Here is a 22,142-nt window from a genome sequence, read left to right as displayed (position 1 = left end):
TCTTACAAAGCCCTTGCATAACAGGTTTCTTTAATGCTGCATTTCTAGGTCAGTGAAATATATGTCAAGGTCACGCAGCGTAGAAAATATGAGATTTTGCCAGCAAATTCATCCGCATAATGATTAAAAACAATATGGCTGCATAAGATTGATGAGATTTTGTTCAAGCATTTGTTTAAATATAATTCTTTACTCTGACAAAATTCAGTAAATGCCATGATGATAACCCAAGAGTAACTACATTTGGTTTAAGAAATTTTGTTCTCACAGATCTGTAGAATTTAAGCCCAAGTGTGGTAACACATGTCGCAGATTAAAAGTAGTTGTTAATTGTCATTAAATTGGATTACAGAAACTTTATTGTCGTCCTCTTTCATATAATTTGATTCTCTACACTATAGTCTGTTTTACTATTCCATCTTCCCATAAACTAGAGCTATTATATCTTCCCCTTATAGCAGGTATGCATCACTTCCGGTTAATCAGAGATAAGTAATCAGTGCAAGTGACAAATAATTTTCTTACAATATCAACATTTGATGATATTTAAATTACCAATCATAAAACATCAAAACTTATCTATTCAAATTTATAAAATGTCAAAGTCAGCATGTCACTTTAGAATGCAAAATATGAGTTTGCTTACAATCAATAACATGTACTAGGCCTAAATATACATGTACAACGGATGACTGGTGGATTATTGATTTCTCTGATAAAATAAACCCATCTGTCATGCAGAAATTAAGATTTTATAAATATTAAAGGTGGCTGGTGTTGAAAACCGATTTTACCTTAGAAATCAAATATAGATATATAAATTCCTATTGAACTGTCCCTATACTTTTTTTTCGGGAAACAATGCAAAAACAATATTTTGGAAAGTATTTGTGCGAGACACCCGCCCACCAAACTTTCAAGTTTCAAGCCATCTTGATTAATCGATATCTGGTGTACTGTAGATTCCTATCAAACGCAAAGAATTCATATCAGTGTAAATCACGAAAAGCAATTCTTTTTAAAAAATTTTAAAATCCCACTTTTATTTTTCAGACAGTTTCGACTTTTAAGAAATTATTACAAAAAATTTGTTGCTCGTGATTTAATTTTAGTTACTCACATAAAATAAGGAATTTTCAACATGCTGTAACTCATGAATGTAGAGACAAATAATCATAATGTTTCCAGTAAATGCAGTTTGTTATTTATTTTTTCTTTTATGTAGGGATATGCAGATGAACCAATCACAAAAATCCTTAGTTATGTCGAAGAGGGCCAAGTCGTACAGTTAGACAGGTTTGTTAAAATAAAATTTTATTTACTTACAATAAAGAAACTGAAAACATACATTTTTGTAATGATTGCGATTCCCCGTCAAATCATCCTGTTGTCTCTTCTCAGTGAAATTGGAGGTGATAAAAATAAGGTACAGCTTGCTAGGATGTTACAAATTAATTAGAATCTCCGCCATGACAAAATATCTAAAAAGTATTCAATTATGTTATTAATGGTGCTGAAAAAAAGGAAACCATGCAGTTAGAAATGGTTATAAAATATAGACTCTAAAATTTATTAAATGGCACTATTATATAGTGTATTTATTTCATATTAGAATGCTGCATGTTAAAGAAGCCAAATTTTAAACAAATATGCGGCAAACATAGAAAATCATAAGACTATGAAGGGTGGGTTAGGTTAAAAATAATTTAAATAAATAATTAAACATTTTGAAGCATAAATGTATGATGCAAAACTTTAAAAGTGAAACTTTCAATTTTGAGGTTTTCAAACATTTCAACTAAAATTTATCTAACCTTTTTATTAAAGCCGAATGGAAGAAGTTTCAATAACGTATTATCAAGGCTTATACTTATTGTTACTACGTTAAATTTTTCTTCTAAGAAACAAAACTATAGGTTAAAAAGTATATGTGCTTTATCAAAGCCGATGGACTCGTATGGAAAGAAGTTTTGTCTTAAAAGGTTGATCACTCCCTGGTGTGTACTGTATAACTTATTTTGAGATGTGTGGCGCGAGTCATAAAACAAAAAGTGTTGAAGTTGGAAAGTATCCAGTCTGTTCCATTAAAGATGAATGATCCCGTCGGGACTTTGCTGGCTAGTTTTTGGTGTGACATTGTAGAAGCTTATACTTTGAGTCAAGGGGGCCATGAACTTCAGCAGAAACGATTCTTTCATCTGTGAAAAGAAGACTATGATGCCCAATTTCCTGACAAGCTGGTTGGAATTTGAAAATAAACAAGTCAAGACAGCTTGACCATCTCTTATTCATGACTGTTTGTCACTGCATGTCATGCCAGCTAATTTAATGTATTAATTTTCAATGCATGGAGTCTATCAAGAGAAAAAAAATGTGTGAATGGGTACAAAATCTGATCTCCCATTAAGTCTCCATACAGTCGTATAGTATATGTAATGGAACTTTGCCGTCTTTGTTCTAGAATTCATTGGAGGTTTGTGAAATATGAATTTCGGACATTAGTTTTGTTAAAGCTGTCGATGTGTTGAAACATAATATATTAATTGTTTAGCTGTTGTTTCCTATGCAAACTTATTGCCAGTTGCTGGCCGTAGAATGGAAAGAATGGTCTGATCGATTGACCCATAGATCTTTTGGCACATAAAATGTACCTCAATTGCCTTGCACACAATAAGCTTGCTTTTAAATAACTTTTTTTAAGATCTTGTAAAGAAAATGCAAGGCCTTGTAAAGAGAAGCTGCTTGCACAAAGTTCATTGAGAGAAGAGAGAAAGGAATGATCAGGCTTAAAAATACTGTTTAATGTCATTAGTCACTGCCAATATTTGAGAAATAGGGTCTAAACAGTTTCCCTTCTGCTTTAGAAATATTTATGAGTGAATTGATCATTGTAAGAAAGGAAATCTTGAATGATTTGACAAAAATGATACCTATTGAAGAGACCGTTGGGAGTGAGATATTGGTATTAATCGTGATATTTGATTCGATGTGTCATTGTCAACACTCCCATTCTTTGTAATTAGGAGAAATACAAGTTTCTCCAAGGTAATGATTACAATCAACTATATAGCTGTGATATCACGTAAAGACTACTTAAAGGATGTAAAAAATTTCCATTTAATCTATTGTTGCTGCATCATCTATTAAATTCTGAAATATAATCGTCATTTCGGTGTATTGTGTTTCTTATTTGAAATTGTGATGCTATTCTTGGTTGACTCACCCTTCTGTAATGAAGTCATTTTAGTGATTTGAAATTGAATAACATTTGCAACATTTTGCGCATTGCATAACCATGCAAAAAAAAAATGCATGATCGTTATTTTGTGAAACAAAATAAAATGTTTGGTTTTGCTTATCAGTTATCAAGTTAGATGTGTTGTATAATTTTTAGTTTTAACTATTTGTTTCAGATGGAACATAGAAGTTTCGACGAATGCGGTGACGGACACCGAGATCTGCGATGAGCCCCTGGTGACCGATCAACTCCCTCTGAATGTGTTCAACAACTACTTCAGTCTCGGAGCAGATGCTCACGTGGCCCTGGAATTTCATGAGAGCAGAGGTACATTGAACTTCAATTTAGCCATCTCCTCATACATCCAATTACAGTTAATTAATCTCATTAGAGGTGATCCATGATAACAAATTAAGGTTTGATGCCTTAAAACGTGGGGCCAGATGTTTTGAGGGGGATCTTATCTAAAGGAAAAATCTAGACAAAGCTACATGTATATTGTTTGGTTAGAATGATATGATTTTAATTATGATATTTCTCCTTTCTTTTCCCAGAGGCAAATCCAGAGAAATTCAACAGTCGGTTTTGGAACAAAATGTTTTATGCAGGTGTAAGTTAATCAAATTTCTCAATAATTTTTTTATTCTATATTTCAAAACAAAATATTGATTTTAAATGGCAAGAAATTTATACTTCTGGGCTAATGTTGCAAAAGGAAGATGTTGATAAAGAGACGAGGTTAACTGTATACATTTTGTATCTGCAGGCAGGAGGTAGGGACATGCTGAGGAGAAGTTGGAAGGGCCTAGCTGACCACATACAATTGATTGTAAGTCAAAACACACCACAAACCACATACAACTGATTGTAAGTCAAAATACATCACAAACCACATACAACTGATTGTAAGTCAAAATACATCACAAACCACATACAACTGATTGTAAGTCAAAATACACCACAAAACCACATACAACTGATTGTAAGTCAAAATACATCACAAACCACATACAACTGATTGTAAGTCAAAATACATCACAAACCACATACAACTGATTGTAAGTCAAAATACATCGCAAACCACATACAACTGATTGTAAGTCAAAATACTCCACAAACCACATACAACTGATTGTAAGTCAAAATACATCACAAACCACATACAACTGATTGTAAGTCAAAATAAATCACAAACCACATACAACTGATTGTAAGTCAAAATACTCCACAAACCACATACAACTGATTTTAAGTCAAAATACATCACAAACCACATACAACTGATTGTAAGTCAAAATACATCACAAACCACATACAACTGATTGTAAGTCAAAATACTCCACAAACCACATACAACTGATTATATGTAAAAATATATCACAAATCACATACAATTGAATGTAAGTCAAAATACACCACAAACTACAAACAACTGGTTGTAAGTCAAAATACTCCACAAACCACATACAACTGACTTAAGTGAAAAATACATCACAAACCACATACAACTGATTGTAAGTCTAAATACACCACAAACCCCATACATCTGATTGTAAGTCAAAATACAATATGGTTGCTTGCATATGTTGTTACATGCAGTTTTAGTGATCCTACTACAAATATAATGAAGATGCTTTATCTTCTAGACAATTTTAATGGGAATTGATTTTTAAATTGATGTGTAAAACATTCTAGCAGTGTTGATCATTTTATACAAATGCTTTGTTATCCTGATTGTGTATATGGGAATCAAGGGTTTGGATTAACTTGGTTCTACTGTACATAAGAATTGATAGGATTTTTATCCCCTTGTTAAAATTCTTTGAATTTATTGAAAACTTCTTTTATTCATTCCATTAGTCATGGCTTATATGAGACTGCATCTGGTTCTGTGGTTTTCATTCTTTTCATTTGAAGCTAAGAACGCCCATTTACGCCTGTCAATTTCTTTGCAGTGTGATGGGCAAGACCTTACCACCAAAGTCCAGGAAATGAAACTCCATTGTTTGTTATTTCTAAACATTCCAAGGTGATAAAAAAATATCTACCGGCAAACTTTACATAAAAGAACTGTGTTATAAACAATGACTGTTGTTTTGCAAGATAATTTGATTGAATAACCTATTTCTCAAAGACAGTACATAAAGGTGATGAGTTGTTTATAAGAGGTTTATGTCAAAGCTGATTCATCTCTATAACTTTTCTCAAAAAAAAAAAAAAAAATTAGCTCCATGGAATTCTACCATGTAAATTTAAGATCTGTATTGCAATTAAATGAATTTTTCAATCGTAATCATTTTAATGATACATACTTCTAATTGATTACATGTATGTCATGTATTCCCATCTTGTTTTATAGGTGTATTACATATACAAAGAAATCAATTATGGAGATATGTTATATGTGCACTAATTTTGTTTATTTGATCTTGATCCAAATAGGACAAATATATATACAAATTGTACATTGTTTTCCTGTAGGTATGCAAGTGGAACGTTACCCTGGGGTAATCCTAACACCCCTGGATTTGAACCTCAGCGTCATGACGATGGGTATCTGGAGGTGATTGGTTTCACCTACTCCTCTCTGGTGAGACTTCTTACTACCTAGATAGGATGTTATTAACCTTAAAGTTAATACTTTGGAATCAATTTATTCTCGGGGGTCAATGTCGTGGGTAGCCAAAATTTTTCTGGTTCGTGGGGACATTGTTGTCGGTAGTGAAATCAGGATAATTTCAATAAATATGAAACAAATGATTGTGTATAGGTTCGTGGGGATGTAAATTCGTTGGAAAGGGTTACCCACGAAAGCCACAAAAATCGGTCCCCCATGAACAATGATGATTCCACAGTAACTGAAAGGTGTACATTATATACAATAGAAATGAATGTGGAAATTTTTATCAACTCTGAATTATCTTATTATAAGGATCCAACATATATCAAGAGCTCAAGGTTGTAGGTTTCTCAATCTTATAATTCTCTGATGACAATTCTTACCATATATGATTAAGGTGTTACTAACCTTCTTAAGTTAATACGTGCAGCTGATAGGTACATACACTTTATGCTGTACTAGAGAAATTAAGAAGGAAGTTTTTTTTATCAAGTCTAAATTCTCTTAAGCTATTTTATATATATTGAAATTATGCAGGAATATAGTACATGTAATTATATACTATGAAGCATAGCATCTACCGTATATAGTGTGATTATGTTCAGAAATGTAAAATTTAGATGTGAAGAAAAGGTTTTTTTTTTTATTCTGTGTCTGTGTAAATAAAAAGAAATCCTACATACGATGTTAAAACTGGTATTTCTTCAAAGACTGCATGTTTGTAAATTTGCACTCACTCAAGGTTTTGACTCTTTAGGCAACCTTATACATGGGGGGTCATGGGGAGAGGCTGATACAGTGCAGTGAAATCAAGCTGAAAACCCTCAAGGCTATCCCCATGCAGTTGGACGGTGAGCCGTGCAGGCTCCGACCCTCCACCATTGTGATTACGGCTCGTAACCAAGCCAACATGATCGCCAAACCAAAGAGGAGGGGCTCCGTCCCCATAGCCAATGAGTAAGTACTTCCTGTGGAATATTGGGTACTTAATCAAACCCAACACCCTAGAGATACTAGAAAATAAACATAATAAGCCTTAATTTGCTGAGAGAAAAAATATTCGATAAGCCAAGAATTAAAGTGATAAAATTTAATCACATCTTTATTGACTATGATGATATTACAAAGCTTTATGAACAAAGTATTTTAAGGTACATACATGTAGACACCAGCTATAGAAGATTTATAAGTGTAGGATACACCCATGAACTTCTTGCTGTAGGGTCATTCACTGCTTTACAATAATTTTTCAGAGAAATCTGCATATAATTAATATATGAAAATTAACGTCATAATTTATTATTTTAAAAAAGAGACCCCCATACCCATTTCTAATCTTCACATAACTGCTATTTTACTTTAGCTATGCATTGTTATCATAAGATACACAAGTTTTTCAAATGTAAACTGGATGTTTGATATAAATGTTGACAGCTGTTGTTTTGTCTTGTTTGAAGTCTGGCTCTATTGAAGACTGATTTGAGGTATATTTTCTACACCCCCAGATGTAGTTTATATTTGTTGTAGATATAATTTTGTCTTAGTCTCTCTGGTTCATTTCTTATTGAACAGTCATTCCAGCTATCTTGTTAATATATATAAGCTCTGATTATTGTGCCTTAATTCTTTTTTCTGATACTTTGATTAATGACAAATAGCTAGGATTATATATGAATTTAAGGAGTAAAATATCATAAATTCTTGTAGAGTATTGTATCATGTAAAATGTAGTATTGTTTCTTAATCGGTGTACTGTTTTATACTTCTGTATTGCTGAAATTCAGTATTCTTTTTTTTTTCAATTGAAAACTCTTATATTTTATTGCATATTAACTTTGTACATCACAATATTTATCATGTCTTTATTGTAATTAATATAATGATTTCAATTTTAAAAAAGTATCTAAAATTATTAAAAATTAGAAAGTTAGAGGAGGTGCTTAAGTTATGAATTCAATCAAGTAATTTTGAAAATCATTTCCCTGAAGATCGAAAGAAAAAATTAGGTGCAACTATTTAGGCAAGAAAGTCTGTACAAAATAATTGACCTTGAACTCCTCCTCTGACTTCCTAAAGGTCAAGGGTAGATGCAGTCCATCTATAGTCCTTATCTGGCTTTTTTCAGTCCCCCCTCCATGCCCGAACGACTCCGAATACAGGTCAGCCGTATCAGTATGGCCGACTACGAACAACTAAATTACGACAAAGACCGCCTCCGGGGAGCGTGTAAGTCTGTGTGCCGTAGTTTGGTGGTGGGTGGTTGACTCCTCCACTGTTTGTGCATAGAAGTCATAGGAGTCATTTAATATACACAAAGCATGATTATGCATGTATACTAACATATACCTAGATTTTTCTTTTTTTCATTTTGTCATCATTTTTCACTAGTTTTAAATTGTTTATTTTATCAGTTATATTTCATAAACTGGGGCCAAATGAGTCTAAAATATGATTGAAACAAAGTATTGAATATTAAGATAATATGAAATAGTAATCTACATTTAAAAAAATTCATTAAAAATGATGACATAATTACCACAGAACTAGTTCCTTCCAAGAGTAATGGATTATGTAACTCTGTAGAGCATGCTGAAATTGTATCCTAACATATCATTTGGGAGTAAGAAGAGTTATTGTACTTGGTGTTGGTCTGTCATGCATACCTTAGTTTTTCTTTCCTTTATAAGTACATGTATGTATAGATCATTCCATAGAATTAATAGAATATCTAACTGTCATTTCAGCTGCATGTCCAGATTTCTGTCTGTCATCACTTATATTGCTACTATATTTGTTGTTTAATTGTACATGTATTAATAAAATTAAATTTCACCATTGCTAATATAAACATTTTATTTACTATGCATTGCATGGATAAAATATATTATTTATGCACATAATTTAACCTTAGCATTTCTAATACATCTATTATTGGTAATTAACATGTCAAATTGTCAATTAATTAAGCTAATTTATGATATCAAAAAGATGTAAGTTAAGCTTCAAATCATTCACTCATGAATGAAAAATTATGTTTGAAATATTATATCTGATTAAATGTTATGATTTTAAAAGAATTCAAAATACTTTCCTATATCTGTGAGTGACATACCAATATTTGATTTTATATTCTAGCTAACGTATTATTCTGTGAATTGTTTGTTTCAGCCATTCCTCTAGGTCTCATTGTAGTTGATAATAATGCCGACTTGGACCAAGTTCGGCAAATTATCAACAAACTTCAGCAGGTTAGTACGTGTATTCATGTGAATCCATTCACAGTGGCTCACTACACCTTGAAATAGTTTCTCAAATCAGCTGAAAATTACTTGATTACGATAGGTAACATGATGGATAAGAAGTTTGTTAGTCAAATAGGCAAAAAATGTGTGGCAGATTAGAACTCATGATCTGCGTTTCACAAGCCTGATACTTTAACTATTGAGCTATGAAGATATTCAACCAAACCGATTGAAAATTTAACAAAACATTTTTAAAGATTGCCATCTTGTGACGTAGTGTCTTAAAAAGTATGAGTCAAAGTGTTGTGAGATACTGTAACATCCAAATGTGTTTATATGATTTTTTCGTTTTTGGTTTTTTTACAAGTGTATTATCTGACTGTCTGTTTATAGGGAAACAACGAATTAAACTCTTCTTCTCAACCACTTTCTTCAAAATGGTGCTTCTTAGATTGTAAGTATACAATTTTATACATAATTATATTCTGAGTAATTAAATGTTGATGTAAGTTTTCAGTCAATGAGCAGGAATAAATGTCAACCTTTTTTGCATTTTATTCAAGCAGCATCTTAAGCATGTTCAAATCATTGAGTACAATTTAAATTATAAATATGAACTAGTTAAAAATATGAAAATGCAAATTTGAAAAGATAATTGTATGACATTACCTGGAAATTGGCCCCCAGTTTAAGAAATATTCCACAGTATTCAAAACACCTTTATGGAACCAAAACCAACTCTTAATTCTCCTAATTTTATAGACTGTACTTGAAGAAAAGAATACTTACTTGCAAAAGGGACTTGTGGAGATATTTATCAATACCCAGTTATGACCATAAAAATGTAAACACATGGTTATGAATTTTTACTTCACTTTTCTAGCTACAACGGCCGAGAGGTTTTTTCGCATTGATAAAGCACAGGAGCATTTGCACTACATCACGGACATTTCTTCAGAAGACCTGTACATCCTGGATCCAGACATGGCCAGCACTCAGCATCAACATTCCATCGGAAACGGGGAGGTGGCCAAAGCGGGCCAAGACAAAGGGCTGGTCTTCACATTTACCATGCCCGACACCCCACCAAAGTCCCCAGGGTAAGTCTTATTTGCTCAGAGGCATAGTTTCTAAGTACTTTCAGAATAAATCAGTACAGTAAAACACGCTTATAACGAAGTCCCAGGGACGGCCAATTTAACTTCGTTATAAGCGTAATTTGTTATATCCGTCAAGTTTACAACAGGAAATAGAGACTTGGGTAATGAAATTCACTTCGCTGTAAGCGTCAATTCATTATAAGCGTGTTCGCTATAACCGTGTTTTACTGTAATTTCACAGGCCATTTTAAAGTAAAATTCTTGGTTTTCAGGAACTGTTAAACGGGGGAATAATTCAATTTCAAGTTTAAGTTTAAAATGAAAGTAGAGTTATTACCCCTTACAAATTATGTAATAAAAATGAAATATCTGCTTGCTTTGGAATTTTGGGTTCGAGAACCAAAAGATCAAATTTTTTCACCTTAAGGCTTTCAAAAATGAAATGAAATGCACTGTATTCTTGTAAATTGATATGAATAGCAGATTAAGGATGCATTTCTCTTCAGCATATTCAGATAGCACTGTATGTGTTAAATCTTTCTTGTTACAGTATATCGGACACAAAACACAACAACAATGAGGAAAAGCACTCGTCCCTACCAGTGCCAAAGTCTCCAGGGGAGAATAGGTATGAGGGGTTATTTTCATCCTCATCAAGGGCCGGCCACATTGAGCCAGCTTTCTTATCCTACATTGCATGTACATTATCGTTGCATTTGATAAAATTTTTGATTTATCTCTTTTTTTTTTTACAAATATATATTATTGTTTAAATTTTATAAACACATAGGTTCTTTGAGAATGTAGCCTGAATTGATATTGTAGAAAACACACATATTGCATTTCAAGTAATTTCTCCAATTGCTATCATTAATATATGATATTGTCTGTCTGTATGAGGAAAAAAAAATATTTTTTCATATTCAGTTTACTTTATTTTTTTTCTTTTCTCGTTGCTGAATGTTTAGTCTTATTATTTTGTATTCTTTCAAAAGTACCTTTTCATTTAAGTTTTATATCATTTAACAAAGATTAATATGTATGATTATATTTCATAGTAAATAATTGTTGTACTTCACTCATATGGTTATGAACCAAAGAAGGACACCGTTTTTTTTTGTTCTTTCCAAGTACGTGTAATACTGTTGTTGGAGACATGCTAAATTTTTTGGCTTTTGTGCAATTTCTTTTTGCCACAGGATCATTCTACCTCGGCCGGAGAGTAAGGAAAATTTACTCAACCCACCCTCCCCCGGCTCCAATAACAGGTGCATAATACGCGCAGTACGCAAAAGCTCTGAATGTGTCCTTCATCTTTTGGTGTTTTTTTGGTGTTTTTTTGTTTTTTTGCATCTACTGGTATATATAAATTAAAGTATTCTGTTGTGTGGATGAACTAAGACTAAAAATCATAGCTCTAGCAACTTAGTATGGAGTTTGCTGCTTTTATATATGGACATTTGTCGAATTGATTTTTTTATAGAAATGATTGAATACTCCAAAAAAAGGCCAGTTTATGAAGTTGATAAATATTATGATCACAGTGGCATGAAAACTTTTTGTAAATATTTTTGGTAATCAATTAAAAAAAGGAGTATATTCAATAATTGTGTAAAGGTAATAACAATTTTAAAGGTTGCTTGATGACATTATTTTGTATATACATGTACTATTAGATCCACACAGCAGAATATAAGCATGTCCTTGCATATTGCTTATTATATATAAATGTATATAAAACAATCCTTTGCATGAATGCATGTAAATTAATGCAATAACAAATTACCATAGTATATGCATGAAATTCTTAACTGTTCCCCAACTGTTAATTGCTTAATACTTTAGCGGAGTTACTTTTACATTGATGAACTGAAAAAAAAAATTTGAATTTTGATGTTTGTTTTTATATATAATCATGTTATTACTATGCGAGTGATAAATCAGATTTCTAGTCTTATTTCATGCATATATTTTTACAGTTTTAAGATGTATGAAATAATATCAAGAAGTAAAATTCTGCAGTGAGAACGTGGGGGAGAGACTTAAAATTATTATGTACACATACTGCTTTCTCCAAGAATAAAGGCTATCACAGTATTCACTAACAAAGCTTCCTATGGCACATTATGAATATATATCCCATGCTAGGATAATCGAATGATTTGACATGACTGCACTCTAAGAGAATCTCTCGTTATTATTTTGATGTAATCGACTTTATACATGCATATGGACAGAAAATGTTATAACATACATTTTAAGAATTTTTAAAAAACCTATTTATATTGTGTGTACAGAATGTTCTTGTAAATATCTATGTAAACTAATTACCATAAGGTACTTACGAAATACATTCACAATGAAATACCAATACAGCTTGAATTGTATGTAATGGGTTTATTACCTATATATGTTGTAATTTTGAAAATCCTCCATTAAACTACTATGCATTACCCTATAATATAGATTACCTACAATGACACAATATGTCATATTTTTTAGCCTGTTAGCATCAAATGCCATAAAAAATAGGGAAAATGTTTCCTGTGAAACATTCCATACACATAAAATATTTTGGAAGATTAATGGTACATAATTGTATGAATGAATTTTCTGACATTTTTGTATTTTTTGTTATTCCAGTCATATGCCCTTGTGTCGAGCTAGCCCGCATAAGGGCACATGGGTCTGTGTTCGCGTGGCAGACCCAAGCTTTCTTCGTCATTCTTTGGGGTAAAATTTCATCGCTACGTATCTGCTACAGTGTACTGCCTGGCATGTATATAGTTCACATGCATTTTTTCCAACTGTCCAGTTTTGTAAAGTCAGGATTTCTCTCCCTTTCCTCTGTGGAAACATCAGTCCTTAATTCTTATAATCTCTAGAGGCTATAACTAGAAACTTGATGATACTATTATATTTCTAGCTTCAAAATGTTATGTTACGTGTATGTAACGTATCAATATTGTAGGCTGTGTTTGACACCCGAATCTATATGTGGATTATGCATCCTTATTGCCATCATAAATACTAGTACTTATGTGAATGATTTAGACTTGCATTATAGAGATATTTGATTTATTACATGTATTAGTAAAAAAATGTAATGAGTATGGAATATCATATCTACTTATTTTAACAATGCAAGAAGAAGATGCTAAAATGAAATTCTTATTTTTCCTTTTTGATATGCTGTTGAATGACATTTTGATTATAATGTTAGACTGTTCATTTTCCTTTTCTTTTTACATAAAGTATTTCCAGTCAATTTTTAATACACTTAACTGTATCAATGGGTTAACATACAAAGTACATACACACAAACATAATATATACATACATATATAATTTCATTTATGTGTTCATGTTTAAAAAAATTTTCTAAAAGCATAATATTTATGCATACTTATTTGATAATCTGCCACTACTTTGTATACAAATAGTTTTCATAGGAAATGATTGATATTTAATTTTTTTTAATTTAATTTGTGATGGAAAATATTTTCATTCAGTATTAGTTGTAACAGACCACACAATGTCTCTTTTAGTTTAGAAAAATTGTACAACTTTATTACCAGTGCTTGATGGTATTCTGGACATAAATTTAAATTTTTAAATATTTTTTTTTTTATCTCTGTTGCAAGTGCACTTTTCAAGAAATATTTTCAATGGGACCACCTCATATCTGCTTTTGATAATTTCTGTTGAACTTATCTTTGCTACTATTAGTTGTTCTTAGAACTATAGCCTTTCAATAAATTAAAGGTTATTAGATAGAATTGTACATGTTAAAGATTCTTTTTCTTTATATATTTTTTTAAAAAAATTCTATAGATATATTTTCAACATGAAAATTCAAGCTTTTTTTTTTTTAGTTAAAAAAAATTCTGAACTTGCCTACAAAGTGTATATTGATAGTAGAACAGAAATTATTTCTGTTTAGATGATATTGCTGTAAATTCCTTATTTTTTGTGAGTATTTAATTCCGCAATTCTGCTATTTTGCAAGAATATAAAACCGCGAGCACCAATTTTTGTTATAATCTCATATAGCTCAAAACTCTCTGAAAAATAAAAAGGCGAGAATTTAAAATTCGCGAGAACTGCTTGTCCTGATTTCATGTGGACATTAATTCTTGCGTTTAATTAGGAATTTACAGTATTTATTAACAAGTAAGATTAGTAATAAGTAATACATATATCATCATTAATCATGAAATATGAATGTAAGAAAATGAAGAATGTTTGATGTGCATGTTTTAGGTGTATTGTCTGGTTGTCCTGGTTACTAGCATGTGTTTGTCCGCTTGAAATAGTAGTTTTAGCTAGAAGTTTATACAAAACTACCCTGTGATTGCTTAAAATTAATAATGAGCTTCATATCAGTATCACTGTAACAATATGCGTCTAATATTGTGGTGTCTACTTTATGTGTTCGTTGAAGAAAAAAACCTGATTCATATGAATTGGCTAGATCTCAATATTCATGATGGCAATGAAAAAAAAAGTAATACTGGATAAAAAATGAGTAACTTTGAAAATAAAGAGATTTAATTTAAGAGGTTGTAAGCAGGTGGATATTGGGTTGATGGTTTTGCAATCTCTTTAAAGGATCATATTTTGGAAATGAATATTCTTTTTTACGTGGCATTGATTTGGTTTATCCTTACAGCTCTGAGCCTGGGACACCTAATTCTCCGTACGAGTACGATTCAAAACAGTACCAGTTTATGTCTGTAGCCAACGCAACAGCAGCTGGAAAAGCCAAAAAACTCACTCCTGCAGACAAAGGTAACAATATAACCACTGACGCTTTTCATGAATTTTATATATGGTATATAATTGTACTGGTTGACAATGGTAGCACTTTTTGGTATTGCCAATCCCCAAATATTGCATAACCAATCTATAAATGGCAACATCACCTGATGAAAGTGGAAATGATACCTTTTTAGGATAACATTCCCAATTTGTAAAATTCCAAACAGTTGAAAAAGTTGTACATCTCTTACTGTACAAATTAACTTGCACATTTTAATTTGAGTTGCCATTTAATATGCAAGTGGTTATTATCACAGTGGCCATGAAACTACCTTGAATTTACTCAAAAGGTATTGGTCTTTATTCGATGATTTTTATTCGCCGGCTTTGCCCTTGTAAGTACTGTATGCAGGGTTATTTTCGCCCTTCTACATTTGCAAATGGTTCCACCCCGTCTTAAATTTGCCAAGACACAATTGAGTACTAAAGAGATACCTTGGAATTTTGGTACTTGCTCAGTCTTAAATTCGACTGTTGACAACAAGGGCAAAAGTGACGAAAATAAAAGGTGGTGAATATTTTCCTGTAAACAGTAATCATTAGGTCATAAGATTAATGGTGTAAACAAAGAGTTGTAGCAGGCAGAGTTGACAGTTAAGTCACAGAAAAATAGCTGTAAGATATAGGAGCAATTGGTATGTCCTAGTTATAATTCTGATGTTAGATCCTAATGGTACTCTGAGCATTAGATCAAGCACATTGCTATCAATACGGAAGGTAATGTGATTCTGTCTGCATCATAAAGGATAGTGTAAGTGGAGTGAGCGAAGCACTGTCTACGGAAAAACCGCCAAAACAGAAACTGTTGTTTTCAATTTTTATGTTAATTACTGCACTATATTTTCCTTGGAATACAAATTTTCATGTAAACAATGTTAAGTTTATCAATGGTTAAGGGAACCTCAATTAATCTTCATTTCTTTTATTAAATTAATTTACTTTTTGTTGTGCAGGTTTGATTGATGCATCAAAAAGGGGAGATTTGACCAAGGTAAGCAAAATGAATTTGTTGGACTATTAAAAAAAAAAAATTTTCAAACAAGTATTTTATAAATAATGTTTAAGACTATGTTGGTTGATTTTGATTTTCTCCAACATTTCAGCTGGTGGAGCTATTCTGTAACCAAGATGCTGATCTCCTAGCAACGGATCAGTATGGCATGACCTCTCTTCATCATGCTGCACGGTTTGGGCACAAGGGCATTGTCAAGTATCTCATAGAGAATGGTAAGGTTTACAATGTGCAAGCTATGCCTTTGTTTCAAGGATATCATAGAAATATTTTTACTGTGGTTTCATTGTAATGCTTGGGACCCAATATTTGTGAATTTCGTTGTTGAGCAGATCCCCAAAATAAAACTGTCGAGAATCAAACCAACCATTTGCTTTGGCAGAGACATATGTTTCAGAATCTTTAAAATTGTGTTCATTACAAAATCCACAGAATTAATGCTTAAGAATATAAATGAAATCACAGTATCTTTAAATCTTATGGAATTTTTACCTGCATGTTGAAATATAAAATTAAACAGAAATATCAGTACATGGAAATGTACTGGTATTGTGCATTGATAGTTTGAAAGTTGAACTAATATGTTACCATTTTTTTTTTATTTTCCAGCCCCACCAGTCATCTTAGATATGGTGGATTATGAAAAGTAAGTTGATATATTACTTACAAAATATTGATAGAATATGATGCAGCCTTTTCTTAATTCTAATATTATTCTTGTTTTCACATCATTATCACCTTTTTAAAATATGAATTATTGGATGTTCAAATATTTTGTACACTGCATTTGTGTGATAACAGGTAGTTTAAAAACAAGGATGATTTTCACCTCCTTCCAAGAAAGTTAATTTGCTTTTTTAACATCTTCAAAGTCTAACAATTTTTCAATTATACATTAAATGAGTTTAAATGATTAAAAAAAGGGTTTATAGAGTAACTTTAAATGAAAAAATTCAAACAAATTTTTATCATAGGATAAACTTCGATAAAGGATAAAATTAATTTAAGAAAGTTTGATGAATATAGAATATAGATGAAAGGTATTGAAATTAAAATCAGCTAAAAATTGTCCAATTTGCTAAATATATTACTAGCCATTATAGATCAATAGTTGTTGTATTTTAACCAAATGGGGTATTTTCTTTTGTTCCAGAGGACAGACAGCCCTCCATAAGGCGGCTTGGTACCAGAGGAGGACTATATGTTACATGTTGGTGGAGGCGGGGGCCTCACTAACGAGGACCGATTATCAGGGAAACACGCCTCGGCTACAGGCTCTGAGGGCCGAGGACAAAGAGTTAGCCGCTTATTTAGAAAGTAAGCCCACTTCTTGGCTACATCTATTGTTGTTTAATTATGTGGTTGTACGAGAGAGAGAGAGAGAGAGAGAGAGAGAGAGAGAGAGAGAGAGAGAGAGAGAGAGAATATCATGTGTGTAACATATGATGGAAAGTTACATACCTCACAAAAAAAATGATAGTTAATGGGATCATGTTTAGTGCATCTAATGTGAAATACACTATATTGTTGTTATTGCATTTCCCATCTTACCAAAAGCATTATATGTTGGATAAAGGAAGCTAACTAAAAGCAAAAGGCACTGTGTTATTTTAGTAGGCATAATATACTTTGTAAAATTTACCATATACGGTATGATTATGGTATTCTGTTTGCTGCTACACATTAGGGGAACATTTATTCATTTTTTTGCCTTATTTTATTGACTATCATGTTGGATTATGTCTACATCTGTCTTTAACCATATGCAACTTTCTTTTTATTGCATGTCAAAAATTTTCTTACTTGAAAGTTGAATCTTTTTCTCCTCAGCTATCGTAAAGAAATCAATGAGTTTTTAACTTCAGTTATCTAATTTAAAATATACAAATAGAAGACCATTATAGATCTTTCATCAAAAGAAGCACACAGCTTGTTATTTCTACTAATTTATGTTTATATCTGTTGGCAGAAAGAGCATGACTTTGTAGGTATATTTATTAGTTTCCAAGGCTGTTTACCATAGAACACATCATTTAATTATAATCCTACAATAATACACCATGTAACAGACCAGATGCTGTTTGCTTTGGTAACTAGGCAATGTTCTTAGAGCTAGAAAATGTAAAATACTTTTGTTATGGGGAAAAACCACTTGCTGATTCAGAATTACAGAATAGTTGTTATTAAGTAGAATTTTATTATAATAGAGATTGCATGAAAAAAAAACCCTGTCCAAACAGGGATCAAAGGGGGAAAACACCTTAAAACTTAAAAGAAATAGATCATTTAAATAATGTAACTGATATGTTTTTATATTTCAGAAAGTAGATAAAATTTATTACCATATAAATTATCATTGGCATAGGGAAGTGAAATAATTATGACATAACTGAGAAAATGATTCATATTACTTTAATTTTACATGTATTTGATTAAATTTCTTAATTTTCATTCATCAAACAATCATTTGCATTTTATCACAGCCTCCCAATTGCAATTTATATCATGCACATTTTTTTTTTCAGACAAGAATTTTTCAAATAAGTATCCTTGTCTCTTACAAAACATTAATGTTTTATATTATATTCAAACAGTACCACCCACCTTTCTTTTATACAGGTCAGGAGCATTTTCAATTGGTTGTGTCGGAGGACCAGGAAACAGCTGTTTGACCGTTTACAAGCTGTTACTAGTGTGGCCAACATATTGTGATAAAAACAGTCGATGATGAACTCTCAATGTTTGGTCCAAAATTGTGATATTTCTGACAACTTTCCACTTTTTCCATTTTTTTCCTCCTTTGTGTTGTTTGTATTCAAGCCAGAAACAATGTGTAGTGAGTTTATCGAAATGAAATTTTGTAAGATGCAAGAAAGTATTTTTTCTCTATCATTCTTATGTATACTTTTCATAGTTTTTTCCCTTGGGATTTTTTTGTCTGGTTCCCATACCAGTTGACTGTGATATATTCGCTGTATAAAATGTCATTTTCACTTGGTATCATTTTGCGATACTAATGACATGATGTTTGAAATATTTTGAATAATTTTGTTATTTAAAATTTGGCATATTTTTTGAAATCTACTCATCATTGTAGTAGTTAAAAGAAAAACCATTGCTGTTGTTTTTTCTTTACTTGTATGTAGTTCTTTTTTTTCCTTCTAAAAAATGTACATTAAGATAAATATTTGAGGAAGTTTTTTGCAGGAGAACAAAAGTCTGTGCTTTTTTCCTACTAAACTGATCTCCTCTGTTTTTGCACTGAATTATGTGGAGCAGAAGAGAAGTTTCAGTGGTATGTTCATTACTACACATATCTTTTGTTTTTGTTTTTTGATTGAAATAAAACTTTTTTTTTATTCGATGGATGAATATTAGAGAATACAATTTCTGAGCAAGCTGGGTTTTTCTTGCTAATCAAGCAGTGCTTGAAGTTAGGTCTTTGTGATCATTTGAATCAACCATATCATGCGTGGGTATAAATATATTTTACTACCATTTTGAATGAAAATGATATCTGTTCAATATGTTGTTATGTTTGTTGTTCTTATTCAAAGTTGTTATAGCTTAATCCGAAAAAAAACACCACAGAAAATCTTCCATTTTTCCCTATTTGAATGATATTGCTTAATTCTTGCACATTTTTGCATATTTAAATGGTGTAAATTGATGTTGAGTGTATCATAAGCATCTTTATATTTCAATGTGTATCTACTCGAAACAACAGATTTTTTTCTTCATTTTTTAAACTGTTTAAAAGCAATTTGTCATTAAAAGCTGGATCAGATTTTTGGTTTTTTGTGTTTATTTGTACATTGTTTAATTTCTTATTAATAGTTTAATTTAAGTACATGCAATACACCTTTTGTAGTAAAATGGTTCATTTTGTACTCATTTTATGCATATAGTTTATTTTGGAGACGGTCCCATTCCAAAGCAAACTATTGTATACCACAGCATTATGAAGTCATATAGTTGATTAGTTACTAGTATCTATTACATTCCCTATGCAAAGTTGTGTTTATTTGACATAATTTGTTTCAATGATATTTTGCAAAGCATATTTTTGAAATAAATGTCTGCAGACACTGCGTGACTGCATGTATTTACTTTCTTTCTTTTTATATTTCTTAACGTTTTTCTACCATCTGTAAGATATAGATTATTTTTTCTTAATGGTAAAATCCCGAATTTTGAAGAAAGCAGGAACTGTTGTTGCTTTTTTAACAATTATTCGTCATTCTATGATGTAGAATTTTTTTCTTTAATTAGGAATTCCATTATGTATCGTGGTAAATTGGTGAATATTTTTCAATTAGAATACGTTTTTAGTGTCCATTCAGCTTTGTATTTATAAATGTAGTAAATTGGTTGGCAAAAAATCAATTTTTCTTATGTTATAAGGGGAAATAATTACAGATAAAAATAAATTTTCCATTTTTCCTTTTTTGTAAAATGCTGTCCAGACAAGTGATGTTAACAGAGTAAGTAGGTATTATTTATCAATATATGATGTAGTTTTCATAATTATTTCATAATTTATGTATAAGATGTAGAAACACACTTTTTTTTTACTTTACTTTATCTTCTGCAAATTTAATTAAAAATTGTGAATTTTCAAATCTTGCGTGTTCTTCTTCCGTTTTAAGCAGGATATGAAATGCAGTTGAACAAATTAATGCATGTACCTAACAAACTGTTTATGTAAAATCGAGAGTCTAAGATTCAATTCTCTTTAATGTTTATATTATATATTAGAGAAAGTTCACGTTGTTTATATATTGGGACTCCTTTGGGAAGTAATTTCATCGAGTCTTTTAAATCCCCCACCAAGATCGCCGTGCATCAGTAAAAAGTCATACAATATAATCACAAAGGTAACAGATATCTGTGTTTGTCGTAGATAAGTGCTCCTGATATTGCCATAACTGTAACAGAATTTACATTTTCTTAATACCCATTTCCTGTTTCAAAGAGATTTTTGAAAGTCTTGCGAAAAAATAAGCATTGATTTGCATAAGAGTACCCCATAATATCCTGAAACAATGGGACAATTTCAACTAGGCACAAAGCATTATTGGGTAACGGGGAGTCAGGTTTGTTAAAATAAAGGACCACGCCCTATTTTTAGCGGAAATAATTAGGATTTATTGATTTAAATTGGTGATATTTTTCAAAAATCTTCTTAAAAACCATTTGGAAAAAAAACACCAAAACAAACTGAAACTTGTGTGGAAGCATCCTCAGATAGTGTCATCTACTCAATTACCAATTGGCCAGAAAAGCTGAAACTTGTATGGAAGCATCATCAGGTAGGCTAGATTTAAATTTGTGAAATGACTATACTGTGACAAAAAGGTATCAATGATAAACAGAATATCCAGGAAAAAAATAGATTTTTTTCAATACAGAATCTGTAAGACTATACAAGTCCATAATTTTTGTATATGACTCCGTAAAGCTGATTTTATTATGTCTATTGTTGCTCAAGAGAACAATGTGGCCCATGGGCCTCTTGTTACACAAACTGGTTTATATTTGTATATTGTATGTAGATTATCTATTCCCTGGAAAATTAGCATTTCAATTTCAGTATTTCTTTAAAAATTAATAAACCCTACCTTTCATTGTCCTGTGTAGTATTTTTATTGAGTCTTGATAAATCAAGTGAACATTGTAACATGTACAGATTAGAAAGAGATGGTTTTGTTATACTGGAACAATCAAATTTGCACCTAAATTTGTTATTCATGTTTTTGTATCCATTTTTCCGTGTTACATTTATTGCGTTCAAAAATCAAATGACTGCTGCATTAAAGAGAAAAAACACAGAATGGCAGTCCCTGTTTATATCTATAGACACGTTTACCTTTATAATGCCACACAAAACCATTATGCATGTATATATTTTTGCAAATATATTCATCATTCAATCGTCAACTGATACTAGACTCTTCGTGTTATACAATTTTGTTATACTTTCATGTTAAATACTGAAATCTGATTGGTTAAGACGCAGTTCATAATCCTTTCTATAACCCTCAGCGTTAGCAACGCACTTAGCAACGGGTAACATTAAAAATTGTTACATGCGCGAAAATTATGCGTG

The 22,142-nt window shown here is 31.4% G+C and overlaps 1 protein-coding gene across 12 annotated transcripts in view; it reads left to right on the top strand.

Moving 5' to 3' along the window:
- LOC105319011 (diacylglycerol kinase zeta) overlaps window positions 1–20,655 on the top strand; it is a 70,694-nt gene extending 50,039 nt beyond the window's left edge. For 4 of the 12 annotated variants that reach the window (XM_011416378.4, XM_011416357.4, XM_011416363.4 and 1 more), the window contains 21 exons: window positions 1,226–1,296; window positions 3,414–3,565; window positions 3,793–3,848; window positions 4,005–4,067; window positions 5,194–5,267; window positions 5,720–5,828; window positions 6,616–6,815; window positions 7,316–7,342; window positions 7,984–8,084; window positions 9,027–9,106; window positions 9,494–9,554; window positions 9,984–10,200; window positions 10,751–10,828; window positions 11,400–11,468; window positions 12,844–12,933; window positions 14,873–14,991; window positions 15,975–16,012; window positions 16,125–16,248; window positions 16,643–16,679; window positions 17,187–17,350; window positions 18,653–20,655. In XM_011416378.4, coding sequence (XP_011414680.3) covers window positions 1,226–1,296; window positions 3,414–3,565; window positions 3,793–3,848; window positions 4,005–4,067; window positions 5,194–5,267; window positions 5,720–5,828; window positions 6,616–6,815; window positions 7,316–7,342; window positions 7,984–8,084; window positions 9,027–9,106; window positions 9,494–9,554; window positions 9,984–10,200; window positions 10,751–10,828; window positions 11,400–11,468; window positions 12,844–12,933; window positions 14,873–14,991; window positions 15,975–16,012; window positions 16,125–16,248; window positions 16,643–16,679; window positions 17,187–17,350; window positions 18,653–18,705 — 1,983 coding nt within the window. In that variant the 3' untranslated portion in view covers window positions 18,706–20,655. Of the gene's footprint in view, window positions 1–1,225; window positions 1,297–3,413; window positions 3,566–3,792; window positions 3,849–4,004; window positions 4,068–5,193; window positions 5,268–5,719; window positions 5,829–6,615; window positions 6,816–7,315; window positions 7,343–7,983; window positions 8,085–9,026; window positions 9,107–9,493; window positions 9,555–9,983; window positions 10,201–10,750; window positions 10,829–11,399; window positions 11,469–12,843; window positions 12,934–14,872; window positions 14,992–15,974; window positions 16,013–16,124; window positions 16,249–16,642; window positions 16,680–17,186; window positions 17,351–18,002; window positions 18,018–18,652 lie in introns of all 12 variants that reach the window. The other 8 variants (XM_011416359.4, XM_011416362.4, XM_066072057.1 and 5 more) reach the window with 5 other exon arrangements.
- The last annotated feature ends 1,487 nt before the right edge of the window (window positions 20,656–22,142 follow it).

The sequence above is a fragment of the Magallana gigas genome, chromosome 9 (genome assembly GCF_963853765.1).
Source record: "Magallana gigas chromosome 9, xbMagGiga1.1, whole genome shotgun sequence".
NCBI lineage: Eukaryota > Metazoa > Mollusca > Bivalvia > Ostreida > Ostreidae > Magallana > Magallana gigas.
The sequence above is the reverse complement of the archived record's forward strand: the minus strand, read 5'-3'. Positions and strand labels throughout refer to the sequence as shown.